Source organism: Rattus rattus, chromosome 7, assembly GCF_011064425.1.
Source record: "Rattus rattus isolate New Zealand chromosome 7, Rrattus_CSIRO_v1, whole genome shotgun sequence".
Classification (NCBI taxonomy): Eukaryota; Metazoa; Chordata; class Mammalia; order Rodentia; family Muridae; genus Rattus; species Rattus rattus.
This window is the reverse complement of record NC_046160.1, coordinates 45,726,928-45,751,856: the sequence shown is the minus strand read 5'-3', so window position 1 is coordinate 45,751,856 and position 24,929 is coordinate 45,726,928. Positions and strand designations below refer to the sequence as shown.

General features: G+C 43.3%; 1 protein-coding gene and 1 pseudogene across 1 annotated transcript; both read right to left on the bottom strand.

Moving 5' to 3' along the window:
- Positions 1-9,849: 9,849 nt before the first annotated feature.
- Positions 9,850-14,337, bottom strand: Ccdc71l (coiled-coil domain containing 71 like). The gene is given in 4 exon segments (XM_032907623.1): positions 9,850-13,335; positions 13,337-13,415; positions 13,418-13,560; positions 13,562-14,337. Coding segments are annotated over 4 exon segments (642 nt in total). The 5' UTR covers positions 13,747-14,337; the 3' UTR covers positions 9,850-13,100.
- Positions 14,338-23,128: 8,791 nt separating this feature from the next.
- Positions 23,129-24,333, bottom strand: LOC116905662 (annotated as a pseudogene).
- Positions 24,334-24,929: the final 596 nt, after the last annotated feature.

The following is a 24,929-nucleotide window of genomic DNA, read 5'->3' as shown; positions in this document are numbered from 1 at the left end:
GGAGGAAACTTCCGTGGTGTAGGTGGGCCGGTAGCCATCTTGACTGTGAAGACGACCACACACGTGTGTTGTTACACTTTGCTTTCCTCCCTTTGAGTCCTCCCAGTGCTCCCCCATTGTGATGACCAACCAAAGCAAGTAACCAAAAGCAAGACTCGTGCTGCGTATAAATTATGCCTGGTAAACTATACTTTAAAAAGTAAAACGGGATGTCTTCTACACTACATTTATATTGCTTCTCCTTTTTGTTTAATACGAGAGCACTAAATAAGCCACAAAATCAGATTTTCATGATGGCGTAGCACTTCTCTGTGTAAGTATACTGTAAGTCATTTGGACCTTGTCTTACTATTGGAGACTATTTCCTGTTTTCACACAGAGATTCTTAGCTGAACATCTGTATATACTAATTCAGTCTTTTGTCTCCTTTATTGCATTAGAACAAAATCTAGATGTGAAAATATCGAGTCAAGAGTATGAGCATTGATTACAGTTCTGGGCATTTACTATTAATTCCCTTCCCCAAAAATATGGAAATAGCTTCTCATCATCAGTGTGAATCTGTGACAGAAACCTTAACTCCACCTTTTCTGAACTTGAAATCTTAATCATAGAAAATATTCAAAATATTTGAGAGGGATGATATCATAACTCAGATCTGGGCACCAACCTAAGGCATGGGGAAGGGAGCTGGGTTAGTGTGGAGTGGAAAAAATCCCAGAGATGGTCTTCTGAGTTTCCAAGGGGACTTCTCCACATCAATAGCGCAAAAGCTTTCTTGAATGGTATTTTCTCTCTAGAATGACAATTATTTTCTATTATAACTTGCTACTTTGTATAATGAAAGAAAATTAGCAAAATTATCCACCTAAGCCCCAATTCCCTTCCAGTTTCAGGAACAATCATTTATTTTGGCTAAGATGCACCCCCTTTTGATAATCAAAAAGAATATTGAAATTTTCACCAAAAATAACATTCAATGTTATAAATACTATATTAACAGACGAACCTCCCCTTTGTATAGTCTCCCTTATGTGGGCCTTTACGTTAAGGACATAGTGTGTGCCGCTTGGAAACTTTAACAATCCCAACAGAACAACTTTCCTCATTAATTTTCTATTAATAGCCACAAGTTAACCCTGTTATAACTAAAATAAACACTTACCTATTATTTTAGTTAGAAAGTGGCCAAAAGAGAAAAATAACTAAATCTTGACAATGTTAAATTCAGTTGCAAAGCAGCAACATGGAACAGAAATAAATGTCTAAATGTGGGTCACATGACTCTGGAGCCCTCGTTTTCCATCCCTGACTTGGAAGATGAATGGCGTCTGCCAGAGCAGCTCTATTGAAGCCGTCTTTCCTTACTCGTGTAGGTAAGGACTATGAGTGTCCAGATTCATTCAGAATTTTAACCCCACCATTCACTTCAGAATGGAGGCCCACTTGGTCTGCCCAAACCTCTGGCTGAGCTGACTGGCAGTAGAGCTGTGTCAAGTTCATGTTTCAACCCTGGACTCCCCAGGCTACCCTACTCTGTCTTGCTGCCTGCTCCGTCTTGCAAAAGGTGACACATTCAAATCTACTTATCTAGTTTCTCCCACAAGAATGCTCAATCTGTGGAATGATTCAGAATCACACTAGTGAAAATTCTACCTAAATGATCCTGAGTATTCCAGCACACCTTCCAGAACAATTAAGCCGACTTCTGACAGGGAAAAAGATATATATACTTGGAAGTTTTAAACAAAATATATTGGGTCAGTTTCTAATTTTCTTATATTATGATTATCTTATTTAAGCTGCATCTTTAAATGAAAATGCTGCCATTTCAATAGATAGTCAAAATAAATATCATATCCCTCCATTGTAATTCTGCCTCTGTCTCCCTCCCTCCCCCTTTCCTACAGGTATATTTTTCAAAGGCAATTGGCAGACTTTCCATCAAAGGACCTAGCCAAAATGTCACTAATGCCCTAATGATGTACAAGCCCTTGCCAGCCAACAGTCAGGTTTGGAACAAAGCCAAGGCCATCCCTTGGAGCCTGTAATGCCTTGTGGGGCATAACTGTTCTCCTAGGCATTCTGCTCTGCTTTATTCAGATAAGCACCTTCTCTCAGAGACTAAAGGAGGCTGTGCAGACATGTTTAATAAGGGCAGTCTGAAGCCAAACCTTAGGCAGAGTGCCCTTTCAGTCACTTTGCAGTGCTAGCATCTGGTAGTCCCCTTCTTGCAAGCCCCCTAGCCTCTTACTTCTCCCCCTCCTCCCCCACAGCAACTGTCTAAGAACCCTACCTCAGGTTTGATTGCCACCAACCACGGAAGCATAAGAAAGGCTAAGCCCTCCCAGGAAATTGGATCAGCAGAAAACACTGGAAATGGTGGATTCTCTCTGGGATATGACAGTGAGGGGAAGTGGCTGGGTGAACTTGCTTACAGAGGGTTCTCAGAGTCAGACATTTCAGGGTCCTAGAAGGTTGCATTTAAATTTGAATAACGAGCCACATAAACCACTAGAGGCCACGTGTGATTGTGGAAGCAGCAGCTTCCTCCACCACAGATTTTGAGAGCAAAAAGTCAGACTCTCAAACAACCATCAAGTTTCACACGAAACTGAAAGACCTACAGATAGTCTTCTGCCCCTGAATTTATGCAATTACCCAATAAATTTGTCTTTGATTACATACTTCAGTGGAAAGCTACTCCTAGGGTTATTTAGTGGGTTTTGTTTTAAAAGCACAGCTGAGGAGTGAACTAGATTTGGGGTAAAAATTGCAAGCATGATTTACCAAGAGCAATAAGGGATCATATCTATGACTCCTTTCACCACAACTATCCTCATCCCTGGGTCTTAGATTCCACCTTAACCACAATTAGAGAAAAGAGACCAGTGGAATGGCCCCACACACAAATTCTTGCCATGTAAAACTGACAATCTGAGTTAAACCCCCAGAACCCACATGAAAAGCAGGAGAACCTTAAGGTTGTCCTCTGTGATAGTTTGAAAGAGAAATGCAAATCAAAATAACCTTGAGATTTCACCAGACACCAGTCAGAATGGCTAAGATCAAAAACTCAGGCAACAACAGATGCTGGAAAGGATGTGGAGAAAGAGGAATAGTCTTCCATTGTGGGTGAGATTGCAAGCTGATACAACCACTCTGGAAATCAGTCTGGAGGTTCCTCAGAAAATTGGACATTGCACTACCTGAGGACCCAGCTATACCTCTCTTGGGCATATACCCAAAAAGATGCCCCAACATATAAAAAAGACACGTGCTCCACTATGTTTCATCGCAGCCTTATTTATAATAGCCAGAAGCTGAAAGAAGCCAGATGTCCCTCAACAGAGGAATGGATACAGAAAATGTGGTACATCTGCACAATGGAGTACTACTCAGCTGTCAAAAACAACGACTTCATGAAATTCATAGGCAAATGGATGGAACTAGAAAATATTCTGAGTTAGGTAACCTAATCACAGAAAAACACACATGGTATGCACTCACTGATAAGTGAATATTAGCCCAAAAGCTCGGATTACCTAATGATACAATCCACTGACAACATGAAGCTCAAGAAGGACAACCAAAGTGCAGATGCCTAAGTCCTTCTTAGATAAGGGAACAAAAATATTCATAGGAGGAGATACAGAGACAAAGTTTGGACCAGAGACTGAAGGAAATGCCGTTCAGAGCCTGCCCCACCTGGAGATCCAGTCCATACACATACAGCCACCAAACCCAGACAATATTGCTGAGGCCAAGAAGTGCATGCTGACAGGAGCCTGATATAGCTGTCTCCTGAAAGGCTCTGCTATAGCATGACAAATACAGAGGCAGATGCTTGCAGCCAAACATTGAACTGAGAATGGGGTCCCCAATGGAGGAGTTAGAGAAAGGACTGGAGAAGCAGAAGGGGTTTGCAACCCCATAATAACAATACCAACCAACCAGAGCTCCCAGGGACTAAATCACTATCCAAAGACTATGGACAGACCCATGGCTCCAGCTGCATATGTAGCAGAGGGCATCAGTGGGAGGTGAAGCCCTTGGTCCTGCCAAGGCTCAATGCCCTAGTATAGGGAATGTCAGGGTGGGGAGGCAGGAAGGGATGGGTAGGTGGGTGGGTGAGCACCCTCATAGAAGCGGGGGGGGGATGGGATGGGGGAGTTATGGACAGGAAAACAAGAAAGGGATAACATTTGAAATGAAAATTTAAAAAATCTAAAAATAAAAGAAAAAGAAATAAATTAATTAAAAAGAAAAGAGAAAGACCCTTCCTACCCCAGAGGACATAGAAGAAAAAAGTTTTCCTTTTTCCCTGCTTGCTTCCACTCCTGCTGGCAAGTTCATCTGTCTCGTTGCAGATGAATTCCTGCACTGTTATTAAATACAGCTCCTTTGGTCTAACAATGTAAACTGAAGACCAGCAATGCCAAGGAATCCTCCAGGCCTTTAGTAACCAGATTGGAACTGCTAAGACAGATAGCTTTGTGGACTGAACAACTATCATGTTGTTGGCCTCTCCCGTGTAAAAGTTAACTGAGGAATTACATCCCTGGGGGTGAGCATGGAGAGTCAGTCGCCTCACCCCATTTCTAGTTCACTCTATTTTCTTCCTACATGGGACAGAGAAGTGATCCTTCAGCTTCCTTCTCCTGACAGAATGCTGCCTCTTGTCACCATGCCTACCCTCCAGGATGGTTTCTTATCCTTTTGGAACCACAAACCAAAGAAACGCTTCTGTCTCTAAGTTGCTATTGGTCATGGCATTTTATCACAAGAACAGAATAGTAACTGATCCACACGTTGGAATGAAATAGAGGAGGTATTTCTGTCAAGATCATGAGTGTATTGAGGTTTGGTTTTGTAAGAAGGTGCTAGAACTCTGCAGACTCCTACTAGGGTGGATTGTGGAGGGTGAAGGCCCAGCTTAAGAGGCTTCAGAAGAAAGCAAGAACCGTAACACGGCGAGAGGCCATCCTGTGAGATTTTGGCAAAGAATCCAGTGATCTCCTGCCCATGAACTTGCCTGAAGCTACCTAAAATGTAGTGGACTAATGTCTGTGGCAGAGAAAATCTCAAAACATCTTAACACTGAGTCTCTGGAAAGGTTATTACTAATAACTCTTACGCAAATTTACAATAAAAAAGAGCAAGGTGACAAAAAGAAAATGGAGAGAAAATGGGTACCAGGAAGCATGCGGTTACAGTCGAGGCGTGCACTGAAGATAGGCTGCAGAGGTTTAGGAGATCAGCATTGGCCAAGGGAGACCTCCTACTCTGCACTGAAACCATGGGAAGGACGCCTACCCTCAGTGCAAGATCCACCCAACCCAGCTACGCTTCCAACCTGTGAACGGAAGAGCCTGAAGGTTGCTGTTCCTACTGAGCAACTGCTTCGGTGTAGGAAAGCTGCTGAAGCCACTGAGACCGAGCAGTGTGGGGCAGTGCCTGGGCACTGTGAAGGGACGACACATGTAAGGGCCCAAGCGCTCTACGATCCTCCAAACCAAATGTTACAGGAACGAAGGCGCTCTTGCTTTTTTCACTCAGGAGTAGACTCAATCTCAGCTGCTGAAGGAACACCTAAGCTACAACCACAGAAAAGAAATGCACAGGGCCACGGGGAGAGTTGTTGTTCCTCCTCCTCCTCCTCCTCCTCCTCCTCCTCCTTCTTCCTCTTCTTTTCTCCTCCTCCTCCTCCTCCTCCTCCTTCTTCCTCTTCTTTTCTCCTCCTTTTTTTTTTTTAAATTCTGATTCGGATTTTACTGTCCTAGAGTATATTGCTCCAGGAATTATTTAACTTTCTTTAAAAACATTACTCTTGGATAAGTAAAGCATGGCTACAGGTCCCAGCTCTACTGTTTACCTATGTAACATCTCTCATGCTTCTTAACCTCGTCTATTAAATATGAGACACCCAGCTGTTATCTTGGGGGTGTTTTGTTTTGTTTTGTTTTGTGTGATGTGATAAAACACCGTGGCCAAAAGTGAGTTGGGAAATTATTTTGCTTATCTTCCAAGTAACTGTTCATCACTGAAAGAAGCCAGGCCAAGAACTCAAACAGGGCAAGAACTGCCTCCAGAGGCCATGGGGCGGCCATAAAGGAACGCTGCTTACTGACTTGCTCCTAATGGTTGCTCAGGCTGCTTTCTTAGAGAACCTAGGACCACTAACCCATGCTGGCCCCACCCACAATGGGCGGGGCCCTCTTCCATCAATCACTAATTAAGAAAATACCCTAGAGATTTGCCTACAGTCCGATCTTATAGACACGTTTTCTTAATTATGGTTTCCTCCTCTCAAATGATTCTACTGTGAGTCAAGTTGACATTAAAAACTAGCCAGCACAATTGATGCCGTGTCAAATTGACACACAAACCCATCACCGTTCAGCCATAATTTATCACTTCTTGTTCATCCTCAAAGATCACACATCAATTACAATATAAAACATTCCGAATTTTAAAAGTTCCACAATCTTTAAAAATTCAAACACTTAAAAGTCCAAGATCTCTTTAAAATAGTCAAAATCTGTCAACTGTGGGGGCCTGAAAAAAAAAAAGAAGAAGAAGAAGAAGAAGAAGTTGCTTTCTTACTTAAAAGAGATGAACCAGGACATAGTGACAATCTGAACAAAACCAAACCAAACTCCAACAGTGTAAATAACTCAATGTCCAATGTCTGGGGTTCACCACGTCTTCTGGGCTCCTCTTAGGGGTCTGGGTCTCTGGTTGACTCTCTGCAACCCACTCAGCTCATCTTCTAGACTCAGGCTGTCTCCACTTTGGAGTTGCTGCTGTCCTTAACCCTTTTCCAGGGTACCGGCACCTCCAAAAATTCCTAGCTCCTCTCTTGCAACTGGGTTGCACTTTCACCAGGAGCCTCTCTTGGGCTGTGTGAGCCTCAGCCCTGCCACAAGGTGCCAAGCCTCAGCTGCTCTCTATGAGCCTTTCATGCCTTTAAAATCAGTACCACCTGGGTGACTCTTACCAAATTGAGCCACCAGCACGAGGTGCAAACATTGCTACCTCAGGGTCTGAGGACTGACCCTGACAAAACACTTTCCAGAAGGCTTCACCTAAATGGTGCTGGTCTCTTCTTAATCACAATGGGTTCTTCAGCCCCAGATGACCAGCATCCTGTGTTCCAGCAAAGGTTTTAGTGCTGCTTTTCTCTTGTTCACGGCTGACTCTTCAGCTCCAACTGACCAAACACCACAGACTCTTCGCACAGACAGCCTGGTAGAGCCTTTGCTTCTCTCTGCAACTCTACAAGCCAGAGCTCCATCTTCTGAACTGCTCTCAACATTCTTATCTCCTGAGCTCCTAACAGAACTTGAGCATTCACTCACTGATCCCTGAGCATTCAATGTCTCCCAAAACCTACTGCTTAGGAAGAGGAATGGATCTGCTTAGAGTTCTTTACATTCTGTTCTTGTGGGTTCCTGAGAGCGCATTTCCCAACACCCTCAATCCCATTTAGCCAACCCTGTCCAAGACAGAGCCTTCCATTTCTCAGCCGGCTTTAACCAGACTGAGATGGTTCACTTGTCCGAAGTCTCCTTTCCCTGCCCTCTTAGCCCTCAATGCTGGCTTTCTAGAATCTACATCGAGATGGAGTCCCTCGGTTCCTCCAGAGACAGTCTCCACTCTTATCGATGACTACAAAATATCAGAGAGGGACATTAGGAGACACTTTAGAGCACCCATATTTGTCTGCAAATGAGCTTCACAGCACAATGAATTTATTGAAAAGTACATTGAAAAACTCTACACTTCTAAAAATATATTCTTAGATACATCTATCTTTCTTCTATGCCTGTTTGAAACTATGAGACAAGATCAAATATCCTCTTCCCTGGTTTTGACTTTTTTCTAATACTAAAGGATATATACTTGAGCTGGGCATGGTGGCACATGCTTGTGATCAAGCTATCAGGAGCCACAGGAAGGAAGATCTGAAATTCAAAGCCTACCCAGGCTACAGAGCAAATCTGATGCCAGTCTGGGCTACATAAACCTTGTTTTAAAATGTATTTACACACTTAACTCCACTACTTAGATCGATGAATTTACCTTCTCTATGAACACTTTCAGAAGGAAACGTATTTATGTAATAATATATTTATCCAATTTTTCTGGGCTAGTCATAATTTCAGTTATTATACTCACCAGCTTCAAACCCCATGGCTATGTTGTTATAATCATGGAGCAGAGCCATCTACCAGGACACACAGGAGCAGTGACGGAGAGCAGTCAGCTTCTGTGATGTCTGCTCCCGGGTTGTTTCCAGGTCTAGCATGCCTCCATGCACTTTTCTAGGATATACTTTCATGTTGGCTTTAAGAGACTACAGCCTTGATTTGTTTACCAACTCAGGAGTTCTTTGTGTTGAATCAGAGCCAGTTCATTGTCTTTATACCAACATCTAAAGCTAAGGGTGCCAATGCTTCCGACAGGGCGGTATTTTTGCACAGACGTCACAGAAACTAGCTTCATTTTGACCCTGTGGCCATGGGTGGAAATGCTCTAGGGCAGCGGTTCTCACCCTGTGGGTCTCACTGACTCTGGAAGTTGAACAACCCTCTCACAGGGGTCGCATATCACATATCAGACATCCTGCATATCAGGTATTTACATTATGAGTCACAACAGTAGCTGAAATTAGTTATGAAGCAGCGACTCGAATGACTTCATGGTGGTGGTCACCACGACATGCAGAACTGTTAAAGGGTCGTGGCGTTAGGTAGGCTGAGAACTCTAAAGTCTAGAGCGATCTGCTGAAATTACTCCAAGTGAAGATTTAGTGCCAAACTTTCACAGGTTTTGGCTCAGCGACTTTAATTTACCGTTTGCAAACTCTCAGATCCTTTAAAATACATGATGGCACATTTTAAATCTTTCAGAGATATTGTCAAAGACGCAACTTCAAAAGATAACGTCTAACACTGAAATCTCTAACAAACCCAACTCCTGCCCTAATATTTTCAGGAAGCATGAAAGCATTTATGTCATTTTTTTTATTTCCCCCATTATTTCCCCTTAAATCGTTTTAAACTTTCTAGACCATACTCTGCTTTTGATGGCAATACTGAACAAACTGGAGAAATAAATTCTCATTATACTATACTCTGCCTTCATACTTCCAATTAATAACACTTACTAAGCACTTCCCTGTCTCCAGATTTAACATCCCTTCCAACCTTTGCAGTATTCCACTGGCTTATGAAGCAAATTTGATACTGGTGGATGCCAAGGCACAAAGCTTATTTACCTAGAGCCCCAGTGCTTGAAGGACATGAAGAGGAATCCACCAATTCTCCCCCAGGCTACTCCCTTGGCTCCCTCCACCTATTGATTGGCATTTGGGAATGAGGTAATGCAGTCCACACAGTGTGCATCTGACCTTGCTGCAGGTGTCTGATACTCCATTCCAGTCCTATATACTGCAGTGAGAATTCTGCCCCTGACCTTGTTCTGCCACCAGTCTGTATTGCTGCCATTCATGGGCACTTTCTTTCAAAATATGAAGGAAAGGGAACTTAGCCCTATTATCATCATCACCCCAATGGTGTTTAGGAGCCAGGACTCAGCAGCCCAAATCTGAGTGCACCATTTAAAGGTTATGGCAGTCAAGCCGGGTTTGGTTTGAAGAACCATTCTAGAGATTAAGGAACTGACAAGTCACAAGACCAAGCGTAACATAAACCTTGAGATTTTCAGCTCAAGTTTGCAAAAAAGTCAAGGTTTATGGAATTTTAAATTAAGATGGCTTCTGAATCACATGCAAACATGGTCTCATTTCAAACACTTCCGGTTATCATTAGGAAAGCCAGACACTATATGCTTAAAATTTATTTACAGTTAATAAGTTAAAAAGCAACACACAACCAAATTGTAAATCTCATTCATATGCACATTAAACTGTCCAGGGAAACACTTCAGTTCCGTTACAAACAATTGTGTTCTAATGCACTTAAGACATAACAGCTTATCAAAAAATATCTGAACACACCAATAAAGGAAATGTTATGTATGTATGTTCATCAAAAATCACCGATTTAAAGAACACCATAACAACCCTTAAGACAACAAAAACCTTTTAAGTTCAAAATTGGGATTTTTTTTGTATTCAAATATCTTAAAAGTTTTTTATAAAGTTTTTTGAAAAATAGTAGTATTATGTACACATGGCAAATCAATAGGTATGAGCTACCAGCTTAAGTCACACTTGTCCATAGAATACTGCAACAGACAAAATAAATAGGCACCACGTCAGCAACACTGCACTATCAACACGGAAGCTTGCCCTCAGCCGTCACCAGGCCATTGGCTTAGCAAAGTAAAAGTAAGTTGCTGGGTGATGGGGAGGAGGATATAAATGACATCAGGAACCTAACAAGGTTACCTTGAGGTGCCAGTCACCACAAGTAGGAACTCAAAAAGTCAAGAACTAAATAAAAGCTTAGTGAGGTGATGCAGTCCCTCCCAGGTGAACTCTCTACTTGTGCCATGAGAGATGAAGAGAGGGCAAAACAACGTCTTTAAAAACTACCCACAAACCAAGCTAGGGTATCTTTCTAGAACAAGATCCAGATGTTTCGTCTTAAAGGCCACAATGTCAAGTTTTCTTTCCACAACCTGTCCCAAGGTACCCAGGAAAAAAAAATCCCACTTTCACTACATTAGATGTGTCTTCCTATGTTCAAAGCTGCAACATGGGTTTTGTTGCAGAAAAAAAAAAAAAACTTGGCAAAATAAAGGTTCTATTTTTGAGTCATCTCAAACTCAGCATTGGCAAACAAACCTAAACTTTAGTCAGTCGGATCAATTAGCCAAAGAAACCATTATGCATACGGTCAACTGTACTAAAGTACCAAGGCGTGAGAGAAAGGGATGTCAAAAAAATCTCAGTAAAAATGAATGCATGGTGTAACTGGTTACCTGTCCATGGTGGGCTGAGGTAAATTTTACCGTCAACCATGTTTAATTTTAGAGTCATCTGGGAAGTATCTAGATAAATCCCATGTTGAAATTACATTCTAATATGGCCATTGGATTTATTTCTTGTTATAAAACTATATACACATGAAGTGGTACAAATGCATTTTCATCAGGTGCTAGTTAGCTATAAAAGTTAACAATATATTTTTTGGGAAGAAAAATCCTATGTCTCTGAAAGACATTTGGCAATGGAAGCTAATAGCCAAGACTGTCTCAGCTTCCCATGACAGAACTCTCCCCCCTCTCATGGTGAACCACTTTTCCTGTACTCAAGTAACGGTATTTGTAACAATGTATCATTGAATGGTGAATAAAAGATTGAGGCTTGTGGGAAACTGGCATAAAGTCATATATGTGTGTGTGTGTGTGTGTGTGTGTATTTTTACAAAACAAAAACACTAAAGTCACAGCTCTTTTTATGAACTATTAAAAACTTAAAATACTTAATTCAGAAAGCTATGCCATTGAATTCTAGGAACACAAGAGTCAAAACTGCAACTCTCATTATTCTAAGAAACTGCCAAGCAGAGATAAACCTTAGCGTTGAGGGCCTACTAAGTTCCAGCCCTGTATGAATGTCCCATGGCAGAACACTTAAATCTGAAATAACAGTGGTAGAAAAACACTATTTGACCCTTTAGGTATTGCAGAAAAAGCTGGCTGTGGCACCACTGGCTAAAAAACCACCAAGTCTTGCTGCCACCAATGACCAAAGGCACTTGGATAATCAAGAACTCCACTCTGGGCCATATGGTATACACACTATTACAAAAGTGTACAAGAAGGGTCAGTACTGTGTGGCTCGATGTTTTGATTCCCGTGGCCTTCAGCTATCGAAGATTGCAAACACAATTATGAATGGGAAGAAGAGAAAAAGAAAACTCATAGGACAAAACGTCAACCAATTGTCATGGTTTTGAGAAATACAATGAGTATTAGTTTAGGCATTTCTTGTTATTCAACAACAAAAAATTAAGATCTCCTTTTCTGCCAAACAACTTTGACCAGTTATATGGTACCAAGAAATGCCCCTGCCCCTCCCTATAGATCATTCACAGTTCTGGGAATTCTAAAGGGTATTCTGTTTATCTACAATGTCCACACGTATTGATCTCTCCTAAGAACCTTCCATCTTAATTCTCTTCCCATCAACAATCCTGAATTTTATTTTAGACCAGGACGTGAGGTCAAATCACCTCCAACTGGATTCCAGTCATTCTTGTAGCCAACATATTCAAAATTTATTCAATTTTTATCACAAGTCATGTGGTTCAAAACACTTCAATTTTATTCAATTAAAATGAATAGAGTAAGTCAACTTTTCTTAAAACAAAACTTTTAAAGAATATTCTACCATTTTACTTAAGGAGCTCAGTAAATATAAATATTAAACTTCAATATAAAACTTTATATATAAACACCTTAACTTTTTTTTAAGTTGTACTTTGCATCTCTTGGTAATCACTGAGCTCATGAAATTCAAAGCCATACAAATCCTTACATTAACAGTCATAAGCTTGAAACTCTTAAAAGAGACGACCTTGATCAAAGCTTTGGAATCCAGTAAAAATTAGAAAACGAGTGGGCTTCAGAATACCCTGAGCGTACACCAGCACTTCACCAGGAAACATAGTCGATCTTCTGTCCAGAAAGTGGGGCTGACAGTCAAAAAGAAAACAGAAGGGGAATTAAGGAGCAAGTAAAATTCTGGCTTTATTACACAAGCACGAAAACAAATTCCTTTGGAGAAAAAAATTGAAAAAGTCTTCGGAGGACTTCCAGACCGGTGAGGTAGAGTCCGAGAGGGAGAAAATGCACGTGTCCCTCCAGGTTCTGGAGACGTCTCCATCCGGGTTGGGAAGCAAAGAGACTTCTGTCACGGGTCCGGCCGTCCCGTCTGGCCGCAGGCGTGGGGGCTGCACCTGTCCCGATCCCGGACCGCGGCGCCGCACCGCATCCAGGGGCCTAGTTCGCGCATAAAGTGCACCAAAGGGGGCCGGTTCTGTAAACTTTCGACTGACATTAGTCCGTTCCAGCGCGCGGAAGCTACCTCGGGCGGCGGCCGGCAGGAGGCGCCGCAACGCACATCACACCCGGGGCACCGGGAAGCGGCGGAGCCTCACCACCGGGTCCAGGTCCACTCGCAGCACTTGGCGCGCCCTGCGCCGCGCCACCGCCAGGCTGCGCTCGCCCCACACGTCGTCGCCGACGCGGATGGTCGGGAAGCTGGTCAGCGTCGGGGTGGCCGCCCTCCAGATCTCCTCCAGGGTGCGGCCCCCGAAGCAGGACGCAGGAGGCCCGGGCTCCGCAGCGGCGGGGCGCAAGCCTGCTGGTGCCCGCAGCGGCCGGAGCTCCACGGCGCCTCCTCCTGGGCGTTGCGCGCGGGCGCGGCCGGCGCGCGGGGCGGCTGGCGGGCGCCGGGGGTCGGGCACCAGTGCCCGGCACGAGGGTAGCATGTAGACGTCCTTGCTGCGCAGGATGTGCGGGGAGAACTGGTGCTTGAGGCTGCAGGGAGGCTCCAGAGCTCCGCCGGAGCTCATGAACCTGTGCTGCTGGCATGAAGAGCTTGAAGGCGTCGCCCAGCGCCTCCGTGCTGCCGGCTAGCGACAGTTGCGACCGCGAGTACACCACCTTCTCCTCCAGCGCCTCCAGACCGGCCCCTCCTTCCGCTCCGTAGCCGCCGCCCCAGGCGGCCCGGGGCCGGCGCCGCCGCCTCTTCACGCCGCGTCGCATCGGAGGCCGCTCGGGGCCGCCCGCCGTCCCCGTCTGCGCCCCGCTCCTCCGCGCTCGCTGGTGCTGGCGCCTTCCGCCCGGCGCCGCTCGCTACTTTTCTCGCCTTGCCGCCCCTCCCCCTCGGGGCGGAGGACGCGCTGGATGTCCTGTGGCCGGGCTAAAGATGGCGGCGGCGGCGGGCGCCCACCCCGGGGCTTTGTCATTGGACGGCGCCCGCCCCCTCCCCTGGCTTCTCTTTCTTCTCTTCTCTTGCCTCCTTTCGCCCTCAGCCTTTCTTTAAATGGGCCCGCCTTAGTCCCCGCCTACCGCGGCCTCGGCTCCTCCCATTGGGTGCTCTCAGAATGAAGGGCGGGGACTTCTGGGAGAGAGGCCAGTTCCTGGAACATGGTGCCTGTGGTGGGTAATGGTGATGGTCCTGGAAGGACAGTCAACCATTGGATGGGTCCAAGAGGGTTGCCCTGTCAAGAGAAGGAAGTGGGTGGGCGTGAGCTCCATGTTCCGGGGCGTTGTGGGTGACTGGGTGCAGCTGTGGGTTGAGCTGGGGTAGTCTACCAGTCTGAATAGTGAGAACCCAAGACCTGATAGCCTAACAGCTCGGAGAGTTGGGTCTAAAACTAGAGGGATGAGCCATTCACGAATCCCTTCTAAAAGTCTCAAACTTACTTTGGCACCTTCATATGCTTTGCTCTCCTGGACCCCATCTTTTTCGTACAGACTAAGCATTCAGGCATTTATGAGACGTTTCCTTCTGGGCAATGGGAAACCATCTTGGCACATTAGGAGATACCATCATTGGGAAAGAAAGACTTTATGAACTAAAAGAGTCTGCTCAAGTTGAACAAGCAGCAATGGCAGCAAAGCCATTCTGCTGAAAGAAAATATATATTTTTTTAAATCAGAATGCTATTTCATATTTCAGTTGGTATTAAATTGCCCATTTGCTGCACCATCTCTATCCTTGAGGTAGTATTCCTCATAATTAATAAGATTCTTTGAGAAGAATACATTCTTAAGAATGGATTACCTTTTGTATTTGGGAAGACAGTAGTAGACATTCTTTTTGTCAGTCTCGCTATTCACACTCAAGCCGCTGCCTATTCACGTAATAGGCACTGAATGCATACCGAATGAATGTACGAAATAGCACCGACCGTTTGAAATGGAGTGCAGCCCTGAAATTGCTTAGAACGAGGTAATTATATATTTTGCATTTATATTGCAGTTTTCTTTGAAGTCCTTTAGACGTCATTATTCCTCATGCTGGGGATCGAACCCAGAGCCAGAGCCTCACACATACAAAGACAGGACCCTACTACCGAGCTATTCCCTCCAGCCCATAAGATTTCTGTAAAATGTTTAAGGTTTTCTAAAAAAAAAAAAAATTACATGTCCTGCTGCTAGAATGTTCTTCAGTAAGCATCTTTATTTTGCAGCACACAATGCCAAATTTTTGTGATTTACATACAGTTAATAGTTCCTTTAAATATTTGAGCTGAGAGACACCTGGCTCAGTCTTCTCTGTGGCACAGATGAGGGAAATTTAGAGCCGCGGGAGTTCATTAAGATGGCTTGCAAACAGCAGGACAGATGCTCAGAGCTTTCTGTCCCTCATCTAGAGATCTTTGTATCTCACTGCTGGTTTTTCCACACTGTGCTGTGCTAACTCAATACTTTATGCATTTTCAGTGGAGTGACCAAGGACATAGCTGTACCCCTGTCCACACTTCCCACCCACAACTGGGAATTTTAATCTGCCCTGTACTGGACACGGATAATATTTTGTTTGAACCACATAACATTTTGTTTAGTTTCACTAAAAAACTAAAAAGGAATAAAAGAGGAACTTGCTTTTCTATACCAAAGCGCACACTCCACACAGTAGGCTGATGGCAAAAATAAAAAACAGTGACCATGAATCAGTTTTCCATGTACCAAAAGGGTGGTGGCCTTATAAAGAGAAAATCATTTTCCTAGAAAAGCATACTTTGCTCTCAGAACAAGATTACACAGACAATGACTAGCTTCCTATCTCCTCATGAAGGAATTACGTTGTAACCACTGTATTCATAGCTAGTTCTCTTGGTAATTCTGAGAACACATAATGTGAAATTTGAATAATTTCTGTTGGAATACAATAGAATATCAATTTCTGTGTAGATGGACACAGGAAATCTCACAGTAAGCTAGTAGACTGTTGGGGGAGGGCTTTGTAATGAGAGAAATACAGTCTAAGCTTCACATGCCACGATGCTCACCCTTTTATGTTAACTATAAACTCTTTGGGTTTTGCCACATAAATATGTACCATACATCTGCATTACAAATTAAGCCAAATAAAATCACTAGAGACATTGACAAATTGTCTAAGTTTATCTTTGGGTTAATATCTCATGTCTTTAAAATTGTTTCTTGAGTGGTGGCCAAAATTATATATATATGTAAGCTATTTTATATATACATATGTTATATATGTAAGGTATACATCTATATATATATGTATGTATAATATATTACAAAATTATGTAATATAATGCATATGTGTACATGTGTGTATATATGCATATGTGTGTATGTGTATATAATGTGCATATATACATTAGCTCTGGAATAAAATCGACTTAGCACCATATATCTTTACAATTAAGAATTCTTAGATGCTGCTTTTGACCTTTCTGCATCCATGTTCTCATCTACAAAATGAGATGTAACTTATTCTTCAATAGATTGCTTATTAGGTAATATTCATATTAAATATGCTATAGTATCTGAAACATAGTTAAGCATTTAATGAACTATAGCTACCTTTATTTGTCTTATTTAAGTTGAGAATTTTATTTGAATTATCCCATATTTCAAGCACTGTAGTATAGAAAATCTAGAAATTCAGTGGCGGCAGGAGTGGAGAGTAGTGTTCCATGAGGAAATTTAAGAGATTACCCAACAAATTGAACAATCTACATTCAGCTGGTTATACTGAGACACCAAGAGGTCTGCCCAAGGCTACAGAACAATCCAGAAGGAGACTGAAGTCTAGTCTCTAACACAGTTGTTTCTAGCATCCTAAATGTGTATTTAATCCTCTCAATTAATATTTATCTTTTAATTTAAATGATGCTGACTAGAGCATGATACATCAAGAAAAGAAATTTATCGTTATATTCATTTTAAAGTAATCTAGATTTTTCTACAAAGCATCTAAAAGCACCCGTGTGTTCTAAAACCGCATAATGTGTAATATATTAAGACCATATAATCCAATATGATAGAAATCCCCCTTCTTTGAATATGGAAATCATCTATTTTCCTGATTGTTCCTGAAAACCCCAACTAAAAACTCTAGGCATCACACATCAAATAAACACAAAAAGACAAAGGTGGGAGCTGGCTGCTCCCAAAAGACTGTTGCTCTCTGAGTTTCCCTTCCACATGTGTCAGAAACTGGATGCCAGAGACGATTCAGAAATGCCCACATATCAAACATTAGAACCCTCTTACAAAATCTACTCTAGCCATGAGACCAGAGAAGGGCTAGCCTGGAAAAGTGGGAAGTTTTCAGCTAGGGTAAAACCAAAACAACAAAAAATCATAAATTGAAAAGGTATGACTTCTACCCTCACCAGGTTATAAAAAGGTACCCCATATCCAATTTTGGCATCCTACCTTAATGCACCTCTGCGGGGGTGGCATTGCACAAGTCCAGATGCATCAGGACAGCTTTTCTCACTAGGCCATAAAAAAGGAATCCCTATTCATTGTCAATGCAGAAAAGTGGAGACCAAAGCCAAGATCCTCCCTCCCTAACCGCCATTACCCTAGGGGGAAGCCAGAATTCCCAACACCATCCACCCTTAATGAAGAGCCACTTCCACCCCCTCAGTGTCACCGGAAGCAGAATGAGAACCCGAAACTGGTTTTGTTTTTTCTGCCAGTACTGAGGCAGCTTTTCCCCCATGTTGTAACAATGTTAGACAAAGCCAACTGAAAGAGTTTTATATAAGACTCGGAGTCCATAACGCAGTGCCTTAAAATATATATGGTTCAGTTGGGAATCACTTACCAGACAATCTTAGCTGAATGAACCATCTGTAGATGTCAACAAGATGGGAGTGATGGCAGAATCACGTAACAAAGATGATAAAGTACCTGTATAAAAATACATCTAATAAGTAACTGAGCATCCTAAGACAATTGAAGAAACAAGGCTATAGCAAGGAAACAAAATCTCACTAAAGAGGGGATACAAAAATAGAAATAGCAATCTTAGGGTAGAAATCCCACAGACACAAAAGGACATTCAGCTGTTGGCACAATATTAGAATGGGGCTGGGGTACAGCAAAGAACTGGAGAACCCGAGGATGAAGCAGTAAGTGTAATGCACTAACCACAGAGAGAAAGTAGATGAAGCATAATTGAGCAAGGCCTCAGGGTCTAGAGAACTGAGGTCTGATATTTACCTCATCAAAATCCGGGCAGAGATAAGGGCTGATGAAACAGTAGCTGAAAATCAAATTGACAGAGATTTGAGAACAAGCCAAGTTAAAGCCAAAGAATTCCACATTGATTCACTTCAGCGTTGACCTGCTGAAAAACAAAAGCTATTTAAAAAAATGAAATCAGCTTAATTAAGGATGCCTTACTTACAAACAGTTATGGTTTACAGTGGAAGACCAATTTAAAACATTTTCCCCTTGAAACCATGGGTGGAGGATCAAGAAAAGTAGGTGTATCCTTTCCATTTTCCATGTGTTTCTTCCATCCAGTGAGAACAACCTTTAAAAATCAACGAGAGATGAGGACACCTCACACAAAGGAAGACTGTTGCAGGTAAACAGACTCTAAAGAATAGCAAAAACAAGTCAAAGCCTCACCCCCCCCCAAAAAAATGAATAGTTAAGGTCATCTTCTAAATAGAAACAATACAAAGGTTCTGAACACATCAGGATCAAAGAATTCTGCAGGCAAAAGTATGTGTAAATACCAAGTCTTTCTCTTCCTGCATCCGTTCTCTAACTTATGATTGATGGCTATCATGGATGGAATGTTTACTCTTCCAGAAATTCACAGGGAAAAAAATGAACTATGCATGAAGCAACCACTGGTAATTCTGCATGGAGAGATAAGCTGGAAAACATAAGTTACAATGGAATTATATAATTCAGGTACCCACACAGAAAGGGAGAAAAAAGTAAAATAATGGAGAACAGCTAACAAACTGAACAGAAGATAAAAAAGAGAGCGCCTTCCAACATTTGTTATGATACAGATTTGCTACACTGGAGACTCATTCTGCTTCCAACCCTGGCCCTGTTGGCCCTGACTACTATGATCCTCATGGTACCACCAGGTATTAAGGCTATTACATTCCTCTTCGCACATTAGCACACTGGAGCAATCCTTACCACCTGCAACCCTTTTTCCTCCCTGAGGCAGCTGACCACAGTCATCTTGTCTACCCACTCTTTCTGTTCTATGGGGGCCAGGAGGATTGGCAGCCTAGCTTTCTGCTCTCTCCTCTGGCTCCTTGCCCTCATCCCTCAGAACTGCCGTTATTAAGAGGAAGTTGTTGCATCTCTGTTGTGTTGAGGCAAAAGGCAAGTTGCAAATTATCTCAATAGCAAGGGTGCATCACTCATCTTTTTATTCATTGGATGTAGCAATACTTCCACAGTCCCTGTTCATAGAGTTCTTTGCCACTTATCTGGTTTGAACCCCAAAGGGTCGGATGAGAGAAACACATGAAAAGGCTGCGGTTGTCATTTACAGGTGATGACGCAGAAGCAAGGTAAGCTGAGCTGCTGTGTTCAAGTCAAGGGCTGTGTCCTAACTTAGTATTCCTCGAAGAATACAAGTCTTTCTCCCTCCATCTTGTTTCACATTGCTTGTAGGAAAGGTACTTACTTAACAACCGTATCTTTGGCTATCTTTAAAGTTTACCCCTTTCCCTTTTTATCCTTTTTTCTGATTTTTAGCCCCAATATGAAGAAATGAGATCCTTTATTAAGATACCACATTGCTTTTATAGAGAGAAATTTTCATCCAGCAACATGGCTTCTCTGACAAGGGAAGGTGTGCCTTTAGCACACAACGACGCCTTTAATCCCAAACAATGACACCTAATTGAGGGGCAGACAAAGTGGCAAACCACAGAAAGATTTGAAGGAATGAGTCAGAGATAAGCTATACCCAACTCTCAAGAAAGCAGACAGGAAAGAGAGGGTATTTAAGAAAGCATTGAGGGGAGAGAGGCAGTTCAGGTCAGAGGAGTTGAGTTCAGTGCAATTCAGTCGAGCGCAGTTGAGCTCAGTTCCAAGTAGAGCAGTTTGGTTTGTGGAGTTCAGGGGCAGCTTTTCCAAATAGAGCAATTCAGTCAGAAGCCAAGAGAAGCCAATCTGAATCAAACAGCTTAGAGAGGAGTTTGAGTCAGAACAGCTGAGTTGAACCAGCCACCCAGAGTTCAGAAAGAGCTGGAAAGGGTGAGATTATTCATCAGTAAGTCTTGGAGACTGAAACATTTTAGAGTGAGATTAGCAGTTGGAGGCTGGAAGCTGAAACCTTCAAGGTCCTCGGAGCTTGCAGAAAATTAGATTGCACAGCAGCTAGAAGATTCCAGGCCTAGGCCTAGGGATAGGTAGAACAGAGAAGGAAATTCTTCTGGGCCAAGTCCAAGCCATGTATTCACACAGCTTGAGTTCAGCTCTCATCTCGTCACTTCACCTGAGGATATAAAGGTGATGTTTATACTTCGAGATTGTGCAAACAAAAAATAGAGAAGAAAAGAATTCTTTAAAAGGGGGATTCCTGCAGAGAGGAAACCTTTAGAAATCAGAGTTTCTCAACAGTTTGGGGAAATGGTGTAAATGCAGCTGATATGCTGCCCTAGTCTGTGCCCATTTGCTTTTGACAGCTGGATCCATCATGGTGCTGTCAACCTGGAAAAAATGCTGCATATGCTCAGACTGACCCAGGGCTCCCTCAGTACCACTTCCTTCAGGTAATGACCATCGTCTCCCGGATGGGAGCACACATTTGGAAGAGAAGCCTCAAAATAGCATCTAATATGGGAGGGAAAGAAGAAGCAGGTTAAAATCTCAGCCTGTTCTGCTCCTCTGGAAGAGCCAGCTGCCTTAGGAATATGCACCCAGGTCTGCTCTGTCTCAGACACTGATCCTCAGGGAACTGGGAAATGCCTGCCAAAATAGGAAAAGCAAAAACCATTTGCTTCCTCCATTCTTAGTTTCCTTTCTTCAAAGCTTCCCCACACAAGAACTTGTTCCTGCTTAGCCAAACATACTTTCTCTTGTAAAAGAGCTTTCTAAAGCATATATATCTGGAGGGAAGCCTACAGTACACCTCGCTAAAGGCCATGGTTGTGAAGTTAAGAGCATCAAGAATCCCAATTAAGACAAGCCTCTGGGCATAGACCTGGGTGCATATTCCTAAGGCTGCTGGTTCTTCCAGAGGAGCACAAGCTGAGATTTCAATCCACTCCTTTCCTTCCCATACCAAATGTTATTCTGAAAATTCCTTTCCAAATGTGTGCCCAGAGAGAGTTTTGAAAAATGCCCACCCTAAATGTGGATAGCACCATTTCATTGGCTGGAGTCCCAAACATCTGAACCTTACTACGGACTAGTTTTAACTTTGAACTTGAGAATGAGATGCCGTGATGCTGTATCCTATGTAAAATCCTCTTGCAGCTATAAAGCAAAAGCCTGGGAGTGAAGTTTAAGCTAAGGATAATGGGAAAAGCTAGAAGGTAGCCGGATCCTCAGAGACACTGTGAAGACTTCACAATCCTTAGATTGTCCACCTATCATCATCTAGTTAAAGAGTCATAAAGGTCCTCATGACTTACATTACTGAGTAATTGCAGCCTGACACATCTGATACCACAGCCATGTGATTGTCACATGCATGTGGTGGTTCGAATAAGAGTGGCCCCTTTAAGCTCATATATTTGAATACTTAGTCATCAGAGAGTGACACTATTTGAAAGAATTAGAAGGATTATGAGGTGTGGCCTTGTTGGAGTAGGTATGGCTTTGTTGGGGGAAGCATGTCACTAGGAGTGGGCATACTGCCATGACCTTTGCCATTATAATAGACTAAGCCTCTGAAACTATAAGCAAACCCAATTAAATACTTCCTTTTATAAGAGTTGCTATGGTCATGATGTCTCTTCACAGTACGGAAGGGTGACTAAAAGAACTCCAATATTCCAAAGATGTCCCTGACCGTACCATCACACCACTGACTGATAATGTTACAGATTTTGTCCACATCTCTTTATTTTTAAATATGTAGGAATGACTCATTTGAGAAATTTCTAGATAATAGGGTAGACATTCATAATATGTCATTGCGTCTTCAAACAATAAATACGTGATTAATCTAGAGAAGAAATGTGGGAGGAGCAAACACCAAAGAGATCACCGAGTTGTGTCATTTACAAACAATTTTTCAATTATTTAACCCTTCTTTTGGGAACTTTGTAGCTAGATTGCTGTAACTATTTTCCCCAAAATCATGGCCAGGACTGCCTCATCCTCTCATTCGCTGTCTCCTCAGCCCTCTCTTACTCTGTGTCTAAGGACTAGATTAGTAGCTCAATGACCCCTTTCAAGATGAGGAGTGTCACTACGTGATCTGACCACAAATTCCCAGTACTCCAGTCTCAGGAGAAAGCAATCAAAGCTGGGTACGGTAACACACACCTTCGATCCCAGCACTCAGGAAGCAGAAGCAGACAGTAGGCCAGCCTGGTCTACAGAGTGAGTTCCAGGACAGCCAGGGCTACACAGAGAAACCCTGTCTAGAAAAACCAAAAGAAAGAAAAAGAAAAAAAGAGGTGATTGAGGCCCCTCTCCCATGTCATTTCTTCCTTCTTTCTTTTCTTTCTTTTTTCTTTCTTTCTTTCTTTCTTTCTTTCTTTCTTTTTTTTATTGCACATCACTCCTTTATTATACTGATCTGGAAAGAGACTTAGTTGTTATGCCCAAATGAGTTCTGAACCCATACAGTAGGGTCAAGCAGCTGGAACATGATTCAGACAATGAAAGACAAAACCTTGGACGTGGTCAAGGGGCACTTCACCTCTACAAAACAAGGCAAAGGGATCCAAACACAGCAAGAGGTACAAGGAGTTTATCCCATTTGATATGAGGAATGGCTTGTTTTCCGGTGACCACATAGGACTGTTTCAACTGCCACTAGCAACCTCTGCATTGCTTTTGTGCTGATATATGTGTATATACTTTATTTTTGTAAAAGTAAATGTAGCACATAGACTTGACATGATTGATCCCAACATTCTAGGGCCAGCAGCTCCTTTAGGGTCAGAAAGAAAGTATGGTCTTTTAATCAGCATGAGGTTATTACTTTCACTCTCCACTGGCATGAGTAGGCCCCCAGTTACCTAATTGTGGGAAGAGTGCAGGACAGGTTCCAGGGACAAAACTGGACCACAGCTTCTCCTCATTGGTCATACCACATACAGTCCCTCCGAAACTTCTTCCTAAGCAGACCCTTAGTAAACAAAGAGCTAAGAAAGCTATAATTACTATCTCTCAACTCTCCTGGTACAGGGAGCCGTCCCTGGATGTGGACCAAGAGCCTGCACCCCAGAGGTGTTCTTCTGACTAGATTCTATGAAGGGAGTGGGTGCCGGGGATAAAATACTAAAAGGAGAATGGGAGCCACAGGTCTCCATCTGCAGCTACAACTTAAACTGAAGATCCTAAAGATGTAGTCAGTGTGGCAGGTGCAGGGGAGGGTGCAGGAGGCAGGAACAGGCAGGGAGGGAGGGTGTCGGGGCAGCAGTCCGCCTCCTCGCCTTCACTTCACCTTGCCCTGAGCAGCCACAGCTTCCATGGTTTTACGCACGGTCTCCTCATCTCCCAGGAACTGCATGGGCTTGATGGGCTTCAAGTTCTTGTCCAGTTCATAGACGATGGGGATGCCAGTTGGCAGGTTCAGCTCCATGATGGCCTCTTCTGACAGACCCTCCAGATGCTTGACAATGCCCCGTAGGCTGTTGCCATGGGCAGCAATCAAGACCCTTTTCCCCTCCTTGATCTGGGGGACAATTTCTTCATTCCAGAAGGGCAGTGCTCTGGTAATAGTATCCTTTAGGCTCTCACAGGAGGGTAGCTGGTCCTCAGTAAGGTCTGCGTACCTGCAGTCCTTGCTGATGTTGCTGTAGAAGGGATGATCAGGCTCCATTGGAGGCGGCGGGACATCGTAAGATCGTCTCCAGATCTTTACCTGTGCCTCACCATGCTTAGCAGCACTCTCTGCTTTGTTGAGACCTGTTAGATCCCCATAGTGTCGCTCATTGAGGCACCAGGTCCTGACCACTGGCAACCACATCTGGTCAATGGCATCCAGGACTGTCCAGAGGGTGCGGATTGCTCTTCTGCACAGAGGTGAAGCAGATGTCAAACCCATAGCCAGCATCTCACAACGCCTGCCCGCCCCGTCCGCCCCTCAGGGTCGGCTGGTCAGTTGTCGTATCAGCCGCTGAAGCGGTTCTCCAGGTTCCAGGCGCTCTCTCCACGCCGGATCAGCACCAGCTTGTAGGCAGCCATGGCGACCGGCAGAGGATGCGGCAGTAACTGAGGATAGCTGAGATTCGCCTCCCATGTCATTTCTTTTAGATGTTTTTCTCCCTAACAAAGATTTTTCAAAACAATCAGCATACTATTTTTCTGCAGTAGGAAGATGTATTAATATAAGATATAATTGTTGCATAGGCAACATTATAGTAATGGCACTAAAATTTAAACAAAACATTCACTCAGTAATATCACTATTTAATATACATTTCATACTTTTTTAGTTCCAACCAGTTTTATGTCATCATACAATTATTTCAGTATTACATACACATGTATCTATATTTTTAATTAATTTATTCATTCACTTTTCATCCCAATATCAGCCCTCCCTCCTCCCCGTGTTCCCTCATGCAAGTCCTCCTCCCATTCCACCCTAGGATGCCCACTCTAGTGTTACCCCTCTCCACTTACACCCCCACCCTTCCCATCCCCCCACATCAAGTCACTGTAGGACTGAGGGCATCCTCTCCCGCTGAGGCCAGACAAGGTGGTCCATTTAGGGGAGTGGGATACACAGGCAGACAGACCACAGGCTTAAGGACAGCCCCCACTCCAGTTGTTGGGGG